General features: G+C 52.7%; 2 protein-coding genes across 9 annotated transcripts in view; one reads left to right on the forward strand and one right to left on the reverse strand.

Annotated features, from left to right (window-relative positions):
* Nucleotides 1-1424: 1424 nt before the first annotated feature.
* Nucleotides 1425-12330, forward strand: ZSCAN22 (zinc finger and SCAN domain containing 22). Of its 8 annotated transcripts, XR_002727781.3 has the most exons (5): nucleotides 1425-1721; nucleotides 5657-6110; nucleotides 8595-9995; nucleotides 10479-10570; nucleotides 12199-12326. XR_002727781.3 is itself a non-coding variant. In XM_023197542.3 (3 exons), the coding sequence occupies exons 2-3, from the start codon at nucleotides 5708-5710 to the stop codon at nucleotides 9671-9673; spliced, it is 1482 nt and encodes a 493-aa protein (XP_023053310.2). In that variant the 5' UTR covers nucleotides 1425-1721; nucleotides 5657-5707; the 3' UTR covers nucleotides 9674-12330. The 8 variants fall into 8 exon arrangements, 5 of the variants coding, with proteins under 5 accessions (XP_023053310.2, XP_023053314.2, XP_023053311.2 ...); XR_002727779.3 differs by having other exon boundaries at nucleotides 10479-12330; XR_002727780.3 differs by having other exon boundaries at nucleotides 8595-10570.
* A 4737-nt stretch (nucleotides 12331-17067) lies between these two features.
* Nucleotides 17068-19224, reverse strand: part of A1BG (alpha-1-B glycoprotein) — a 6251-nt gene continuing 4094 nt past the window's right edge. Inside the window, exons 6-8 of the mRNA XM_023197509.3 lie at nucleotides 18781-19077; nucleotides 17500-17787; nucleotides 17068-17239 (exon numbers count right to left, since the gene is read on the reverse strand). Coding sequence (XP_023053277.2) covers nucleotides 17232-17239; nucleotides 17500-17787; nucleotides 18781-19077 — 593 coding nt within the window. The 3' untranslated portion in view covers nucleotides 17068-17231. The remainder of the gene's footprint in view (nucleotides 17240-17499; nucleotides 17788-18780; nucleotides 19078-19224) is intronic.

Genomic DNA, 19224 nt, shown 5'->3' on the forward strand with positions numbered 1-19224 from the left:
CCACCCCAGCCTGGACGACAGAGGGAAACCCCGTCCAAAAAAAAAAAAAAAAAAAAAAAATTAAAATTAAAAAAAAATTAGGCTGGGACACCTTTTCCGAAAGGGCTACTTACTACAGGGGAGCTGTCTAAGGTGCTGAAATGTCCTAGCCCTGCGCCTGCACCGTCCAATATGGTAGTTACGATTAAATTCAAATAAAATTACAAGTTCCATTTCCCAGTCAGACCAGCTATGTTTCTAGTACTCAGGAGCTACATGGGGCTGATGGTGCCATATTAGACAGCACAACTCCAGAACTTTTCCATCCTCACAGAACATTCTAGAGTTTAATTTGAATGCTAGTTACACAGGGCTGTGCCTTTACCAAATTCACTGAGCACTTGTACTTCTGTAAAACATGTATATGTAATTTTGAAAGCACAAAGTTTCACATCTCCGCCTGCCAGTCACTTTATCAAACAACCTTTGGTTTAACTTCTCTGTGTCCCAGTTTCCCAACCTGTAAAAGAGAGTAATGATAATACCTCCCCTTTGATTGGTTGAGAGTACCATCAAAGGTGTTTGCTGGCTGGCCTGACCTGCAGGAGGTGCTCAAGAAAGGGGAGCTGTTGCTGTCATTTGGTGGAAGTGGGTCCCCTTATTTGGCTACCAGGGCCTGAACTCTGCCATATTCCAACACATCGTCCCCATGTTAAGGAACTCAGCATCACATAGCAAGTCCTTGAGAAGCCCAAAGCCAGAGGCAGTGTGGGGGCAGCAGCACAGGTGGCTGTGGCTGCCTATGAAGACCCAGCCTAAGTCCAGAGGAGGTACCCAGATGAGGTGGGGTGTCTGTGTGGACGGCTTTCTGTTATAGAGGCAGGCGTCTGAGGCACAGCTCTTAAGCATCAAATCAGGAATCCTCTTTCTGTGGAACCCCAAGGCCAGTGAACCCCTTGCCCTTCCTGGGAGTCAGGAGCGCAAGGAGGGTGTGCAAGTGGCATGGCTCCCTCACACTCACACAGCCACCCTCACCCTCAGCCCTCACAAAGGCATCCTCACCCTCAACCTTCACACAGTCACCGACACCCTCAGCCCTTACACAGGCACCCTCATCCTCAGCCCTCACACAGCCATCCTCACCCTCACACAGGCACCTTCAGCCCTCACACAGCCACCCTCACACTCAGCCAGCCTTCCTCAGCCTCACACAGGCACCTTCACACGGAGCCCTCACACAGGCACCCTCACCCTGACACAGGCACCCTCACCCTCAGCCCTCACACAGCCACCCTCAGCCTCCCAAAGCCACCCTCAGCCCTCACACAGCCACCCTCAGCCTCACCCAGGCACCTTCAGACCTCACACAGCCACCCTCAGCCTCACACAGCCACCCTCAGCCTCAGCCTCGCACAGGTACTGTCACCCTCAGCCTTCACACTTCTCTCACCTCCACGTCCCGCCTTTCGCGCATCCCCTGCTGCTCTCCCACTCAGCGCCACCTCAGTCCCACAAAGGCGGGGCTGGGATCCCGTGGCCCGCTTGCTGACCAACGTCAACTATAATTCCCAGCAGGCGCCGCGCCTGGGAACGCTTGAGCTTCCGGAGGACGCCGGGAATTGTAGTCCTGGCGGGCGTGGGCCCGTGGGGCGTGCTGGGAGCTGTGGTCCGGGTTGGCGGGCGCGCAAGCTGCTTCGTCTCTGCGTGCACCTCCGGGAGGGTCCGCCGGCTGTGCTGGTGAGGTGGGTTTCGGGGGTGTTCTCCGCCCTGGTCCAGGTCAAAGGGGAGTACAGCAGGTCCAGAAGCCGCGAACGTCTGGGGTGGCCAGAGCAAGATGCGGGGTACCTCCCAGCGGACGGAGAGTGAGAGGCTGACCAGGGGCCGTGAATAGACGGACTGCGAGGGCCGGACACAGGCGCAGAGGATGTGACGGACTGACGGACCCGGTGTGGACGGACCGGGTGTGCACGGACCGACGGACCCAGTGTAGACGCACTCACAGACCGAATGTGGTGCAGACTGACACACTGAGTGCTGGACGGACCGACGGAGAGTGTCGGATGGACTGAGTGACCGGTGTGGGGCGGGCGAAGTGTGTAGCGGGCGGACAGACAACAGATAAAATGTAGAACCAGTGGCCTGGGAGGGTGTGGGACGGACCCGTTATTGTGTCTGATAGACAGTTCTGCGTCTGACACCTCCTGTGTGTGTATCTGACGGGTTGGAGTCTGTGATTCTGATAGGTTGAGTTAACACTAACCACGGAGTGTGTGACTGACAGATGGTTGCCATTTGAGACTTTGTAGATGGGTTGTGAGATACTGTAAGTGAGAGAGTGTGTGTGTGACGGTGTGATTTCAAGTGTGACTGATATTCTTTATGTGTCCTTGAGATGGTGACTAAGATTATGAATGACTGTGATCAGAATAATACTGTGTGATAGAAATGCTGCGAGGGCCTGTGTTTGTGTTTGTTTTTGAGACGAAGTCTCGCTCTGTCGCCCAGGCTGGAGTGCAGTGGTGTAATCTCGGCTCACTGCAACGTCCGCCTCCGGGGTTCAAGCGACTATCCTGCCTCAGCCTCCGGAGTAGCTGGGATTACAGGTGCCCACCACCACACTTGGCTAATTTTTGTATTTTTGGTAGAGACAGGGTTTCACCATGTTGGTCAGGCTGCTCCAGAACTCCTGACCTCAGGTGATCCACCAGCCTAGGCTTCCCAAAGCACTGGGATTACAGGCTGAGCCACCATGCCTGGCCAGGCCTGTGTTTATTTGACTGATTATAGGTGACGTTGAGATATTTCCTGTGTCTGAGTATTTTGAAGGCTATGGCTGACAGACCGTACCTGAGATAATATGTGTTAATATATGAATGACTGAGATTTTTATCAGGGAGACTAAAACTTGGGCTATCCACAAACAGTTTACCAAGCATATGAGAGAGGATTTATGCTTTGCCATGTCTGCAGCTGAAATTGGGTGACTATTGGTCATTCAGCTGGGCTTACGGATATGTCCCCCAGTGTGTGCTTATGTGTAGCAGGGGGCTATGGAATCCGTACATCTACTGCATGTTTACTGTGCACCAGGCCTGTGCTGGACACTTGTAATAAATCGCCTCACATAATCTCATAGCAACCCTCTGAGGTAGGTACCATTATCAGGCTTGGTGTAAGCCATGTGTGAGAAATGAAAAGAACCACGCTCCTTGGTTGGTAAAGCAGCTGTGGATGGGGAACCTCAACTTGATAGGAGTTGAGGTTGGCTGATGAGGCTGAGGAAATTTCACATACATGTATTTCAGAGACTGTCATGAGGGATTTCTCCAGAACAGGTGTTCCAGGGGTGCAAAAGAGAACTTGGAAGCTGTTGCTGCATCTATTGTCATCCCTGACACCCATGTTCCTCCTTCCCTTCCCCTTCCCCAGATGATTCCCTGCATTGGTGGGTGACTATGCTTAGCCTTTCCTGGTCATTCCATTTGCTTAATGCCTGTTTATTGTGAACCTGCTATAGGGCAAGTCCTGTGTACTGTGGCTCCAGGACAGTCCAGCCTCTCTGAGGAAACAGTACAGAGCTAGCGAAGAGTTACCCAGGGCACTCTGGGAAGAGGACTTAGACTAGTACCAGGTATCTGGGATGACACCTGAAGAAAGTGGCAGCTAAGATGAGGCCTAGAGAGCCCAGAGGAATCAGTCAGAGAGGGATTTCAGAACTCAAGAACAGCAGGGGCAACAAGGGGTTTAGGAAGGCTATGAGAGACCCAAGAGAACTTTACAGCGCAGTGAAGGGGCTTAAACACAGCTTTGCCAGAGGTTGCCAGAGGTCACCAGCTGTCACCAAAAGGCTTCAGGATTGGGGTCGTGTTTTAGAGTAACGTTCTCTTCTTCCTGTGCCCAAGGCCATTGCTCTTTCTCAGGCCTCCTGCATCTCTGTCCAGGGTGACTTCCTTGAGCAGAGACTCCAAGCACACTGAGTGTCCTGGCTGACACTGAAGGAAAGGAAACAGAAGAGCTGCAAATACTTAAAACTGTGGGAGTCGTGGATGCGAGACGGAGAGGCTAAGTCTTGGAGTAAGGAGTAGTATGTGGCCAAAGCAAAGTGTTGAGGTCTCCTAGGAGAGGTTACACTTAATTCAGGGTATTCTTCCTAAGAGAAAACAAGTTCACTGTGGGAAGTAGAGAATGTCCAGAAAAGTAATACAGTAGTCACCCCTTGTGTTCAGTTTTGGTGAGTATAGTACAATATTTTGAGAGAGAAAGACCACATTCATATAGCTTTTATTACAGTATATTGTTATAATTGTTCTATTTTATGAGTCATTGTTAATTTCTTACTATGGCTAACTTATGAACTTTATCATGGGTATATATGTATAAGAAAAAATATAAGTCTAAGTCCTCTTCCCAGAGTGCCCTGGGTAACTCTTCGCTAGCTCTGTACTGTTTCCTCAGAGAGGCTGGGCTGTCCTCGAGCCACAGTACTATCCGTGGTTTCAGGCATCCACTGGAGGGTCTTGGAACACATCCCCTGCAGATAAGGGGAACTACCATAGTATATAATACCTTGGTAAGGATGTAGAGAAATTGGAACCTTCATCCACAGCTGGTGGGAATGCAAAATGGTACAGCCAATTTGTAAAACAGCCTGGCAGTTTCTTAAAAAGTTAAGCATAGGCTGGACTCGGCCAGGCGCAGTGGCTCATGCCTGTAATCCCAGCACTTTGGGAGGCTGAGGCAGGCAGTACACGAGGTCAGGAGATTGAGACCATCCTAGCTAACACGGTGAAACCCCGTCTCTACTAAAAATACAAAAAAATAGCCGGGCGTGGTGATGGGCGCCTGTAGTCCTCCCAGGTTAAAGCAATTCTCCCGCCTTAGTCCCCTGAGTAGCTGGGATTACAGGCACCCGCCACCACGGCCAGCTAATTTTTGTATTTTTAGTAGAGATGGGGTTTCACCATCTTGGCCAGGCTGGTCTCAAACTCCTGACCTCATGATCCGCCCATCTCGGCCTCCCAAAGTGCTGGGATTACAGGCTTGAACCACCGCGCCCGGCCTAGAAAATATTTTTAACTAAATGGTAATGAAGATACAACATATCAAACTTGTGGTGTATAGCTAAAGCTGTGTTTAGAGAGAAATGTATAGCCTTAAATGTGTGCATTAGAAAAGAGAAAAGGCTGAAAGTCAATTATGTATCAATCTCAAACACTACAAAATAATTAGCAAATAAAGTGAGAGAATGACCATGTGGCTACCTGGAGAATGTGAGACAGAGGGAGAAAGACTTGGCTCTGTGGGGGAGGAGCACGCTTTAAACAGGCTGGCTGTACTTTTGCCTGGGTTTGTAGCTTAGCTCTCTGTTAACCCTTCACTCGCTGAGGGACTTTGGGGAAATCTTTTCCTCCTGTGTGTCTGTTTTTACATCCATAAAATAGCTAGAAAGTCCCACCTCCTGAGTGTGTTGTGAGTTTTAAATGAATCTACATGCAAGCCGTAGTAGCTTAGAACGGTGCTCAGCACCAAGTGGGTGCTGTCCTAATTATTATGATTGTCTAGGTCTTTGTGAGAGTCTTTCGCATCTCACAGGCCCCAAGCCTGTGTTTTCCCTGATCTGTAGGCATGAGGCAGGGCCCAGGTTCCATGTGATGCTGAAGCTCTGACGTTCTTGCAGGCCCAGTTCCAAGGCTCCAGCATCCTGTGTCTCACTGAGGACTGCTGCCCAATGGCCATCCCCAAGCACTCCCTGAGCCCAGTGCCATGGGAAGAGGACAGCTTCCTTCAAGTGAAGGTGGAGGAGGGAGAGGAAGCCAGCCTCTCCCAGGGCCTAGAATCCAGCCACGACCACATTGCTCACCCTGAGGCTGCACGCCTGCGCTTCCGGCACTTCCGCTATGAGGAGGCATCTGGTCCACACGAGGCCCTGGCCCACCTCCGAGAGCTGTGCTGTCAGTGGCTGAGGCCCGAGGCGCGCTCCAAGGAGCAGATACTGGAGCTGCTGGTGCTGGAGCAGTTCCTGGGTGCGCTGCCCCCAGAGATCCAGGCCTGGGTGGGAGCCCAGAGTCCCAAGAGCGGAGAGGAAGCCGCTGTGCTGGTGGAAGATCTGACTCAGGTGCTGGACAAGAGAGGTAAAGGGGCGCTGTGGGCAGATTCATGGCACACTGTGGGTACACGCTGGACAGGAACATGGGAGCACAGGGCTCTGGTTTGGGGTTACTCATGTACTCATTCTCCCATTTGTGCTTTACCCTAACTCTCACACACTGTTGTAGACAGGTGTGTTTTGGTTGCAGGTGACCAAAAACGACCTGAAATGGGCTGAAGCAAAGAAGGGTAAGGAGGCAGCAGATACAGCTATATCCAGAAAATCTGTTGACAGCATCAGAACTCTCTTCTTCTTCTCTTGTTCTGTTTCTCGGTTGTTTTTTTCTGTGTTAGCTTCCTTCTTATTTTAGGTTCTCTTTACAAAGGGGACAAAGATAGCCAGGAACCCCAGGCTTATGTCTTACCAATGTAGAAACCTCAGGGTAATAACAGTAAGAGGTTCCTGGTCTGAGCCCCCACGGGCCTGGTTGGGATCTTATGTTTGTATTTGGCCAACCAAATCCCAGGGCCTGACAGTGAGCAACTGGCTGTTTCTCAGAGGAAACCAGACGAGGGGCTGGGTGCCTGGGGTGGCTGTTGGGGGAGACGGAAATACCAGATGTCCCTGTGCACCTTCTCTGTGTCCACCCTGGGCTGGCCTCCAGGATTTGAGTGAATCAGACCTGCCCCAGGCTCAGCTGGACACTGTTACTCAGAGAGACCCACACAAACATCCCAACCCAGGGAGGTCCAGTGGGACGCAGGGAAGACCCAGCCTTGGGACAGCCCAGAGCGGGCAGTGGTGGCTCGTCTCAGATGGGCTTGGCCTGGCCTATTGGCAGCAGATAGGAAGTGGGTGTACCACACACTGGGAGGAAACGTGCAGTGCGCAGGAGGAATGTGGGGTCCGGATACAGCTGAATCGTCAAGGCTCAGTAGATCCAACCACTGCTTCTCTTTCTGGCCATGTGACTCCCTTGTGCCTCAGTTTACTCATGGGTAAAACGGGGATTAAACGCCCACCTTAGTGGTGTTGAGAGATACAAGGCAATACCCGTGCAGCACCTGAAACGGTGCCTGGCACAGATTAAATACGTGGTAACTGCAACTGTTAGGATAATTTGTTCAGCTCTGAGAGAAACAGGCCTCTCTGGAACAGAGGTTGGTCTATGCCCAAGCAGATGTCACAGAGACAGGGAGAGGGAAGAGGGAGTGGCTCCATCTTCCCACAGGGTTGGCCAAAGCTCAGAGAAAGGGCAAAATGCAGAGGGAATGGCGGGGTCAGAGTCCCTGCAGTGTGATTTGCACTGACACATTCTGGTAAAAGCAGGTGGTGTGATGTTTCTGGAGTAGAGGAAGAAAGTGGGAGGCAGGGCTAAGCGAATGGCTGGGGGAGCAGGGAGGCTGCCTGTGGACGTGGAGAAGAAGATTCTGGCGCTGAAATCCCAACTGGGCCACTAGCTAACTGTGATCCTGTACCAGTTACTCAACACCTTCCCTCAGCTGGATTTCAGTTTCCCCATCTGCAACAGAATCACAGTAGTACCTCCTTCTGAGAGCAGGTCAAAGCTGAAATGAGACAATGGAAGTCACCCACTGGACTTGGGGCTCAGCACATGACAAGAGCCTGATAATGGTTAGTGGCCCTGGGAGGCCAGCGGCACAGCGTCCATGGCTTGCAGATGGGGAGACTGAGTCCCAGATGAGGGCAGGACTGCTTAAGGTGGTAGAGCTGGGGTTTGAGTCCAGTTTCTGCACGCTGAACCCCACTGTGGACTTGAGCAGTGGGTATTCCACCTGTCTCTGCCTCCTCCCTGGAATTCATCCAGTAGATGTGCCAGATTATGTGTCCTTTGCACCCACCCAGGGCAGGTCAGTGTGAGCATTCCTCTACCTCATGCACACTCTGATCTCCAAGAGCACCTCCGCCACACTCTGCCTTCATAGTACTTTACAGTGTCGGGCTTGAGAGGCCAGGTGGGTACCTCACCTACTCACCCCCAGCAGCCATATTCTCCCTGGGGTTCTACTTGCAGAAATTTTCACCATCATGGGCATCTGGATTGATTCCCTCCTTCAGCCAGAGTTCACTGAGCACCTTTGGACACCTCCAGGCCTAGAGGCAAGGTGCTGAGTGTGAGGGACAGAACTGCAGCCTCAGAGATCAGAGCCTGCAGTGGTGCATGTGCTCAGGGTCCTGACAAGGACAGACCCTCCCTCTCTGTCTTCAGATCAGTTCCACATCCGGGTTTCTCCTCTGACTCTTGAGCCATAATTGGGAGCCTTGAAAGACAGAGAGTGTGGTGGGAGGAGGAGAGATCAGAACCCATGATGTAGTGTTGGATGGTGTGGGAGGACAGCCCTGCACCCTTTGTCATCCAAGCCACCAAATGAGAAGCTTCCCCTTGGAACTGGGGCCAGATGTTAGGAACGAGCCACATCTCCCCTTACAAAGGGTGACCGGGGCCCTCGGCAGTCAGAGGCTTGCTGTGGTAGGAGGAGTGACGCTGTGGTTCGGACTGTTTCAGGATGGGATTCAGGAGCTGAGCCCACAGAGGCAAGCTGCAAGCAGAGTGACCTGGGAGAGTCAGAGCCATCAAATGTGGTCACTGAGACCCTCATGGGAGGTGTTTCCCTTGGACCTGCCTTTAACGAGGCCTGTGAACCTGAGGGCAGCTCAGAGAGAAGGTCTGGGCCATCAGGGGAGATGCGGACAAAGTCTATCGCCCCACAGATCCATTTCAAGAAAACTTCAGGGCCTTATAAGGATGCCCCCACAGACCAGCGTGGCCGTGAATCTGGTGCCTCGAGGAACAGTTCTAGTGCGTGCCCAAACCTCACCTCCCAAGAGAAGGCTCCTTCAGAAGACAAATTTGATCTGGTGGATGCTTATGGGACAGAGCCTCCGTACACGTACTCAGGGAAGAGGTCCTCCAAGTGTCGCGAGTGTAGGAGGATGTTCCAGAGTGCTTCGGCGCTCGAGGCACACCAGAAGACCCATTCTCGGAAGACACCATATGCCTGCAGCGAGTGTGGGAAAGCCTTCAGCCGGAGCACTCACCTCGCCCAGCACCAGGTTGTCCACACGGGGGTGAAGCCCCATGAGTGTAAGGAATGTGGGAAGGCCTTCAGCCGAGTCACCCACCTGACTCAGCACCAAAGGATTCATACTGGAGAGAAACCCTACGAATGTGGGGAATGTGGTAAAACCTTCAGCCGCAGCACTCACCTCACCCAGCACCAGCGGGTGCACACGGGGGAGCGGCCCTACGAGTGTGATGAGTGTGGGAAGGCCTTCAGCCAGAGCACGCACCTGACTCAGCACCAGCGCGTCCATACCGGGGAGAAGCCCTACAAGTGCGACGCGTGCGGCAGGGCCTTCAGCGACTGCTCGGCCCTGATCCGACATCTGAGAATCCATTCTGGAGAGAAGCCCTATCGGTGTAAGGTGTGTCCGAAGGCCTTTGCACAGAGCTCCTCCCTCATCGAGCACCAGAGGATCCACACGGGAGAGAGGCCTTATAAGTGCAGTGACTGTGGGAAGGCCTTCAGCCGCAGCTCAGCCCTGATGGTTCACTTGCGGATCCACATCACGGTACTACAGTGACCGGAAATCGACCCTTGGTCACAGCACAGCGTCTTCTTGGAGGCTCAACATCTAAGAGAAACCCTGAGTTCCCAAAGAGCCACAAACAGGGTGGGTGATTGATGAGCTGCCAAAATGATAGGTGCCTGAGGGCAGACTCGGGCTGTCTAGAAACAACTCTGCATTTGAGAAACCCTGATGAGCCAAGGTGATTCAGGCCAGCTGGAGATGCTTCCGGAAGGGCCCTGCACCGCTACCCTCTGTTTCCCACTCAGGGCTGTCCCAGAGAGAAGGCAGCTGAGCTGAGGATTTGGACTGGTTCTCAGGGCCAGGGCAAATGAAGGTACATGTTTCTCAGAACTCAGCGTCCCAGGACGCTCTGGGCAGGCAGGCTGTAGCTCGTTCTCCTGTGGCTCTTCTTGCCTGCTTTTCTGCTGCTTAGCCCAGAAGGGACACCTGCCATGCCCACCTCTGTGCCTTGGCACCTACTATTTCCACTCCAGCCTACTCTGTGCCTCACTCCAAGGCTGAGCTGTGAGACTGCCTCTTGCGTGATGCCTTTTCCACACTGCCTCTCTCATGGTTTCCTGTCATAATCAGTGGTGCTGCCTGACACCTGTCCAACATGTTCCTCTCTCTCCTTTTCCTTCCACATCCCACCAGTCACCAGCACTATTGGTTTAACCTGAAGCTGATCTCTAATGCACCTCCTTTTCCACTCCTGCTACCTTATGTGAGCCCTCATTGCCCCTTGCCTGGATTATAGCCGGGGTCTCCTTCCTGACCCCTTCCTGCCCTTATTCTCTGCCCCTGTATCACTCTGCAGGGGACTCTTGCTATTACTGAAATCTGATTGTGTCACTCCAAGGTGGAAAGCTCTCCAACCCATCTCCTACAGCACAGCTTCCTGAGCAGGGTGTAAGTATGCCAAGATGCAGGCTGCTCTGGGCCCTGAGCAACCTCTCCAGTTATCCTCATATGCATGTATGAATATTGTCATTTTTCTGTGCGTGCAGTGATGTGAAAATGGCCTCATCTCATACCATGACTCCACCTTCCATACACCAGCCACACGGAACTACTGTGGTTCCCGAAGCAGCCATACGTTTTCCCACCTATGTGCCTTTGAACCTGTGCCTGGAACCCTCCTCTCCTTTGTCATCTAAGATGTTTCAAATGTCCCCCAAAGAAGCCTCCCTGCTCTCCGGGAACCGGCTTCAGCTTGCCCTCTCTGCTTCCAGAGCACCTCCTAGATACCTCTCTTACAACTCCTACCACATTGTTTTACTTATTTGCTCCTTATAGAGCTTGTAGTCTGTGTTTTCCAATGATACTATGAGCTCCTGAGAGCAGGGGCCATGTCTTGTTCTCAGTATCTACGACAGACAAGGCTCAGGAGGCCCTGACTGATGTCTCTTACATGAATGTCACTGGTGCCCCCAGGAGGCAGTCACCATGCTCTCTCTGCCCCACATTGTCCTTATGTATGTTTACATGGATGTCTCCCCAGCAGCTTGAACCCTGGAGAGCAAGAACAATCTGATTTTCCTGGGGGCCAGCACCCAGATAAGCCTGGCATGCAGTGGCCTCAATAAAATGTGACTGTATTGTCTTTTTCTAGGGCCCCAGGTCACCTGGTGTCATGGACTTAGTCTTTGCCAGCATTCTGTCCATGTGTTCTCTGGTCTCCTCTCACAGTGCTGCATCCCTGTCCCATTTTTAGGGTCCATGTCTATCACTGGATGTTGCAGCTTCTGTTCATTACTGTTAGGGAGCTGTTCTTCATGCCTCTGTTTCTCTGATGGTCTCATCTTATGGGAACCATGGGGACCTGGCGTATTGTGTACCAGTCACTGTCACCATCTCTCCTTATGTATCTCCCTGTATTTGGGGCCCATTCCCTCTATGTCAAGAGTAAATGCCACAAAGACTGATGAGAAAGGTTCATAACATGAAGGTAAGACTCAGGGAGACAGAGACCTTGGGGAATTATCTCTGAGGGAGTCCCAGACACAGGCAGAGATGGCCACAGAGGTAGTGGCAGAGGTTGAGAGACTGAGGGGTGACAGGCTTAAGGGAAAACTCAAAGAGCAGAGACGCGTGTTCCCAGTGAAATGATTACACAGGCTTCCAGCAGGCTGGAGGGAACAGAAAAGGCATGGGCCTGAATTCAGGCTACAGAGCCGACTCGTCCCTTCAGCTACTTTTGGGACCTCCTCATCTGTAAACCAGGGACAGGACCCACCTTGTATAGTGCCTGACCCAAAGCCTGGCCCTGCACACCGGCTCTGACTCGCAGCAATCATCAGCATCTCTCTTTGTCCCCTACTTGCTCAGTCTCTGTCACAAGAACTGGATCTCTATCCCCTTGATGCTCTGAGCATCTTTACCCATTTGGTCATGAGACGTGTCTGTCCATGTCTGTCTAAAAGGGGAGGAGATAAGGGAGAAAAAAAGGGAATCTACTGAGAGCCTGTGTGTGCTGCCCAGTCTACCAAATAATTTATATACATCTCCATCCTCACACAACCATCCCTGTTTTACAGAGGAGGAAGTGGCTTAGAGAATGTAACTGACTGACCAAAGTCACACTGCCAGGAACTGGAAGCACTGGGATTTGACAACACATCCAAATATGTCAGCAATTTCAATAAACATGACTGAACTCAACAAACCAAGTGTAAAGACAAATTCTAACAGATTGAATTTCTTTTTGGACCAGCCATATGTTCTTTAGAAAAGATACACCTAAAACAAGGATACGGGAAGTTGAGGGTAAAGGGATAGAAAAGGATATACAAAGTAGGCATGAAACTCAAAGCTGATGGAGCTGCATTAATCGCACAAAACAGACATTAATGTACAAAAGTGTTTTAAGAATGATAGGGTCACTATGTTTTTTGGGTTTTCTTTTGAGGTGGAGTCTCGCTCGGTCACCCACGCTGGAGTGCAGTGGCGCAATCTCAGCTCACTGCAACCTCCGCCTCCCGGGTTCAAGCCATTCTCCTGCCTCAGCCTCCTGAGTAGCTGGGACTACAGGCACCCACCACCACGCCCGGCTAATTTTTAGTGGAGACGGGGTTTCACTGTGTTAGCCAGGATGGTCTCGATCTCCTGACCTCGTGATCCGCCTGCCTCGGCCTCCCAAAGTGCTGGGATTACAGGCGTGAGCCACCACGCCTGGCTGGTCACTATATTTTTATAAAAGAAACAATCTATTAGGAAGATGTAATAGTTCAGAACCGGGCACATAATACGAGCCTTGTAGAACAGAATCACAGTAAGAAACTGACAAAATCTTAAGTGTACTTGGAAATGCTAACACATTCTTTATGATGATAGAAAAAATATTTGAAGAAGCTGGGTGCAGTGGCTCACACCTGTAATCCCAGCACTTTGGGAGGGTGAGATGGGCAGATCACTTACATTCAGGAGTGCGAGGCAAGACTGGGCAACATAGTGAAACTGTCTCTACAAAAAATATGAAAATTAGCCAGCCTAGGCCAGGCGCCGTGGATCACACATGTAATCCCACCACTTTGGAAGGCCAAGACAGGCAGATCACGAGGTCAGGAGATTGAGATCATCCTGGCTAACACGGTGTGTAACCCCTTCTCTACTAAAAATACAAAAACTGGCTGGGCACGGTGGCTCACGCCTGTAATCCCAGCACTTTGGGAGGCCAAGGCAGGTGGATCACGAGGTCAGGAGTTCAAGACCAGCCTGACCAGTGTGGTGACACCCCATCTCTACTAAAAATACAAAAAATTAGCGGGTTTGGCTGTGTGTACCTGTAATCCCAGCTACTAAGGAGGCGATGTTGCAGTGAACCAAGATCGCGTGACTGCACTCTAGCCTCAGCAACAGAACAAGACTCCGTGTCAAAAAAAAAAAAAAAATGCTGGACATGGTGGCTCACACCTGTAATCCCAGCACTTTGGGAGGCCGAGGCGGGTGGATCACCTGAGTTCAGGAGTTTATGACCAGCCTGGCCAACATGGTGAAACCCCGTGTCTACTAAAAATACAAAACATTAGCTGGGCGTGATGGCACATGCCTGTAATCCCAGCTACTCAGGAGGCTGAGGCAGGAGAATCACTTGAACCTAAGAGGCAGAGGTTTCACTGAGCCGAGATTGCACCATTGCACTCCAGTCTGGGCAATAAGAGCAAACCTCTGTTTCAAAAACAAACAAACCACTCAACCCAGAATTCTACATCCAGTGCAAACACACTGAAAGAACAAAGGCAAAATACAAACATCCTCAAATGAAGCAAACCTAAGACATATATTTCTTGCCAGCAGGCCTGCCTGAAAAGAAATGCCAAAGGAAACTCTTGGTAGAAGGGAAATGATGCCATAGGGAAAGCGGGAACTTTGGGAATTAAATGATAGAGATTGCACAAATATTTTATCTTTAAAATATAGATGGAGGCGGCTGGGCATGATGGCTCGCACCTGTAATCCTGGCACTTTGGGAGGCTGAGGTGGGCGGATCACAAGGGCAGGAGATGGAAAGCATCCTGGCTAACCCAGTGAAACCCCATCTCTACTAAAAATACAAAAAAAAATTAGCCAGGCGAGGTGGCAGGCGTCCGTAATCCCAGCTACTTTGGGGGCTGAGGCGGGAGAATGGCATGAACGCGGGAGGCAGAGCTTGCAGTGCACCAAGATCACACCACTGCACTCCAGCCTGGGCGACAGAGCGAGACTCCGACTCAAAAAAAAAAAGAAAGAAAGAAAAATATGGCTGGAGGCTGGGTGCGGTGGCTTACACCTGTAATCCTAGCACTTTGGGAGGCTGAGGTGGACAGATCACTTGAGCTCAGGAGTTTGAGACCAGCATGGTGAAATCCTGTCTCTACTAAAGATACAAAAAATGAGCGGGCACCGTGGCTCATGCTAGTACTTTGGGAGGCTGAGGTGGGTGGATCACAAGGTCAGGAGTTCGAGACCAGCCTGGCCAGCATGATGAAAACCCATCTCTACTAAAAATTAAAAAAAATTAGCCAGGCATGCTGGTAGGTGCCTGTAGTACCAGCTACTCCAGAGGCTGAGGCAGGAGAATTGCTTGAACCTGTCAGGCAGAGGTTGCAGTGAGCCAAGATCATGCCACTGCACTCCAGCCTGGGCAACAGAGCAAGAGTCTGAGGGGAAAAAAACCCCAAAAGCAAACAAACAAAACTCAAAAGTAAGAAAACAAACAGGCCGGGCATGATAGCTCATTCCTGTAATCCCAACACTTTGGGAGGCCGAGGGAGGTGGATCACCTGAGGTCAGGAGTTGATGACCAGTCTGGTCAACATGGTGAAACCCCCTCTCCACTAAAAATACAAAAATCAGCCGGTGTGGTGGCATGTGCCTGTAATCCCAGCTACTTCGGAGGCTGAGGGGTTGAATCGCTTGACCTGGGCGGTGGAAGTTGCAGTGAGCTGAGATCATGCCACTGCACCCCAGCCTGGGCGACACAGCAGGACTCCATCTTAAAAAAAAGAAAAGAAAAGAAAAAAGAGGCCGGGCGCGGTGGCTCAAGCCTGTAATCCCAGCACTTTGGGAGGCCGAGATGGGTGGATCACGAGTTCAGGAGATCAAGACCATCCTGGCTAACCCGGTGAAACCCCGTCTCTACTAAAAATACAAAAAACTAGCTGGGTGAGGTGGCGGGCGCCTGTAGTCCCAGCTACGCGGGAGGCTGAGGCAGGAGAATGGCATAAACCCGGGAGGCGGAGCTTGCAGTGAGCTGAGATCCAGCCACTGCGCTCCAGCCCGGGCGACAGAGTGAGACTCCATCTCAAAAAAAAAAAAAAAGAAAAAAGAAAACAACCCAATTTTGTAAAGTGCGCAAAATACATAAACAGACATTTAATCAAAGATGCTATATAGATGGCAACTAAACACATGGGGAAAAAATGCTTAACATCATCAGCCATTAAGGAAATGCAAGGAAAACCACTATTAGATATGTCTACACTTCTATTAGAATAGCTAAAATAAACTTTTTTAAAACTAAGCTGGGGCTGGGCGTGGTGGCTCACACCTGTATCCCAGCACTTTGGGAGGCTGAGGCGGGTGGATCACCTGAGCTCAGGAGTTGGAGACCAGCCTGGCCAACCAGCAAGGTGAAACCCCATCTCAACTAAAAACACAAAAATTAGCTGGGTGTGGTCGTGGGTGCCTGTAAGCCCAGCTACTCAGGAGGCTGAGGCACGAGAATCACTTGAACCCAGGAGGTGGAGGTTGCAGTGAGCCAAGATCGTGCCATTGCACTCCAGCCTGGGCAACAAGAGCAAAACTCTGTCTCAAAAACAAGAAGAAAAGGTTTTAAAAATTGATAAACCACTAGCAAGAGAGAGAGAGAGAACACATCAGGCATGAGAGAAGTGACATCATCACAGACTGTGCAGACGTTAAAATGCATAGGCATATTAGGAACTAGATATTACTAAGGCAGTAAACCAGACCACTAGCAAATTTGTTGAAAAACACAATTTATCAACTATTAGTTGATAATACTGATATGCATCTTCTGTGTGCCAGGACCTTGAGGCCCAGCTCCAGGCAGAAACTCAGCAGTGGTTGGGAAGGCATCAGATGTCAGATGGCACAAAGGGGACTCAGAGCCCAGGGATAATGGGAAAAGAACACAGAGGAATCCAGCCATTTCCACAGCGTCCAGCTCTGCTGTGGGAGGCTGGGAACAGCCTAGCACTACCACTCTGTGACTGGGAGGACAGGACCACAAAATGCAGCTTCCCTGAACCTCCTCTTGGTGATGAGGTTGATGTGGTCAAGGTAGAGGTGGGTATGTCTGGAGCCTCAAGCAACCTGCCCATACCTGCTGGGACCAGGCCAAGGTACCCAGTGAGTAAGAGGCAGCGTCCTGGAAGAGCACAGATGAAAGAGGTCCTGAGAAGCGTTGGTTGGCCGGGTGCTGTGGCTCCCACCTGTAATCCCAACACTTTGGGAGGCTGAGGCAGGGGGATTACTTAAGCCCAAGAGTTCAAGACCACCTGGGCAACATAGTGAGACTCATCTCCACAAAAAATAATTAATAGAAAGAAAAATGTGAGTTGGCCAGGCAAGGTGGCTCATGCCTATAGTCCTAGCTACTCAGGAGGCTGAGGTGGGAGGATCACTTAAGGCCAGGAATTCAAGACAAGCTTGGGCAACATAGCTCTACAAAAAATCATAATTTCTAGACGTGGCGATGCATGCCCAGGCTCCCAGCTACTTTGGAGGCTGAGGCAGGAGGATCGCTTGAGCCTTGAAGATCCAGGCTGCAGGGAGCCCGACTGCACCACTGGGCTCCAGCCTGGGTGACAGAGTGAGACCCTGTCTCAAAAAAGAAAAGGAACGGATCCACTTTCAGGACACAGGATTCCAGCCCACTCAGCCCTGGGAGTCCGAGACATTTTAAACAAACTCTCTCTTCACATTTATTAATTCCTGGCAGGAATGAGGGAGCGCCCTCCAGCCCCCCAGGGAGCCCAGCCTTCCGCTGCAACAGGACGGGTGGGAGCCAGACCAGAATCCCTCGCACTTCTGAGAGCCCCAGCAGCACCCCGGGCGCGCGGCTGCATCAGCTTTCTACACGACGGGAGAAAAGAGAAGTGGTGGAGGAGGGGAAATCCTACACCCTCCTTCCTGCGGAAATCAAGGCCGACCCCCCTGACGCCCCCGGGAAGCTGCAGGGCCTTTGCTGGGCGCTTCCTCGCCCGCGATTCCCCCACGAGCCCTGGGGAGACCCAGCGCTAACCACGGCGCCCGAGGGAGGAGCCGGGAGAGGCCCTCCTGGAGGTGGGCACAGCCCAGGCAAACGCCAGCGGAGGGGACCAGGGAAACGTCACCTGCCACCAGGAGCTCCACGGGGTCGCTGAGCTCCGACTCGAAGGTGTTGGGCCCCCAGGAGCGGTAGCGGCACCTGTAGCTGCCAGCGTGCTGGGGCCCCACGAAGGTCAGCTCCAGGTTCGCAGCGGCCTCGGGGGTGCGGACCGTCTCCACCGCCTGCGTCTCGCCCTCGCGCAGCAGCTCGAAGGTGACGTCGGGGATGGGGCCCTCGCAGCGCAGGACGGCGTCTCGGCCCGCCAGCACCGCCCCACTCCACGCTGCCCGGAGCTGAGGCCTGGGAGCGGGTCCTGGGCGGAGCGGGCGGATGTTCGGGCCCCGCCACACCCCAGGCCGCGCCCGCACCCGCGCCTCAGCCCCGGCTTCATCTTCCCTCTGTCTTGTTCCTGAGCGCAGACAGCTGCGCCCGCTGCCTTCACACCCTGGACAGCCGCGCGACACCTCTGTGTCTGGTGTTGCCCGCACCCCTCCCCCGGGACCGTGGAAGTCCCCGATTCAGGCCTGCTCTGGGGTTTCTGGGGTCCCCAGCCTCGGTCACTCGGACGGGTGAAGGGAAAAAGAAATGAAGGAGAAAACGGTGCTCCTTCAGGGTGGAACCAAAAAAGGACATACCATTTATGTCAACAGATGAGGTTTTTTCCCTCCGTAAGTTTAACTTAAATTTAAAAGTGTATTTAAGGTGCCGGGAGGGGGGGAGGAGAGAGAGAGAGAGGAAAAGAAAAGAAAAGAAAGAGAAAGAAGAAAGGAAAGGAAAAGAGAAAAGAAAAGAGAAAAAAGAAAAAACAGTGCTCCCAGCAAACAGCACGAACTCAAGGTCTGGAAGTCAGACCTGTGCTCTCAGGCTCCCCTGGGCTCTGAGTCCTGGAGACGTCGATGAGGACATCAGAGGGACAAACAGAGCTGGGGACAAGGACATCAGCCGTGCGCCTGCTGGCCCGGGCCGGGGCTGAGGGGCCAGTATGACGACTGACATGGCCAGTAAGAAAAACAGAGCAGCCACAGAGCTGCACGGATCTGACCAAGAAAACCTGGGTCCAGCCTCCCTGCTGCTGACTACGATGCTACACGTGACCTACGGGCTTGTGACCGCGGGAAATAAGCCAAAATTCCAGGCGTCCCCAGGACCCTCGACCACCGATCGCCTGCTCCCTGCCAGAGTAGCTGATGGGGGCTGAACCAAGGCCAGAGCGCCGCCGTCAGACGCCCAAGGAAAGGCTGGCAAAGGCAGGAGGCCCCGAGGGGCACCGAACCCGCGCCGCCCTCGCGGTCCCCCGCCAGCTCACCGTCCACGCGCAGCTCCAAGCGCTCGCTGGGCGCGGAGCCCCCAAAAGGCGGCTTCAGGTCCACGTAGACGCAGCTGTAGTTGGCAGAGTTGGCCACCGAAATGTGGTGCAGCTCGAAGAGCGCCTCGGTCCCCGCGGGGCTCTGGAAACGGTGCACGCGGCGCCCGCCCCCGTCCTCGCGCACCAGGGCGAAGCGCGCGCCCTCCAGGGGCGCCAGGCACCGCAGCCGCACGCGCGTGCCGGGCTCCGGGTCCGGACTCGCAGGCTCCGCAGTGAACTCCGGCGCAGGCAGCGTCTCTGCGGAGCAGCACGCGGGCTGACCCGGGCGCCGAGCGGGTGGCTCGGCCCTAACGCGTGGTCTGGCCTCGCGCTCTTTGCTTTGGCTGAGTCTTGTGCCCGCAATGATCCGGCCCCGCCCCACCTTTCCATCCCGGTCCTTCCTGG

The sequence above is a fragment of the Piliocolobus tephrosceles genome, chromosome 21 (assembly GCF_002776525.5).
Source record: "Piliocolobus tephrosceles isolate RC106 chromosome 21, ASM277652v3, whole genome shotgun sequence".
Classification (NCBI taxonomy): Eukaryota; Metazoa; Chordata; class Mammalia; order Primates; family Cercopithecidae; genus Piliocolobus; species Piliocolobus tephrosceles.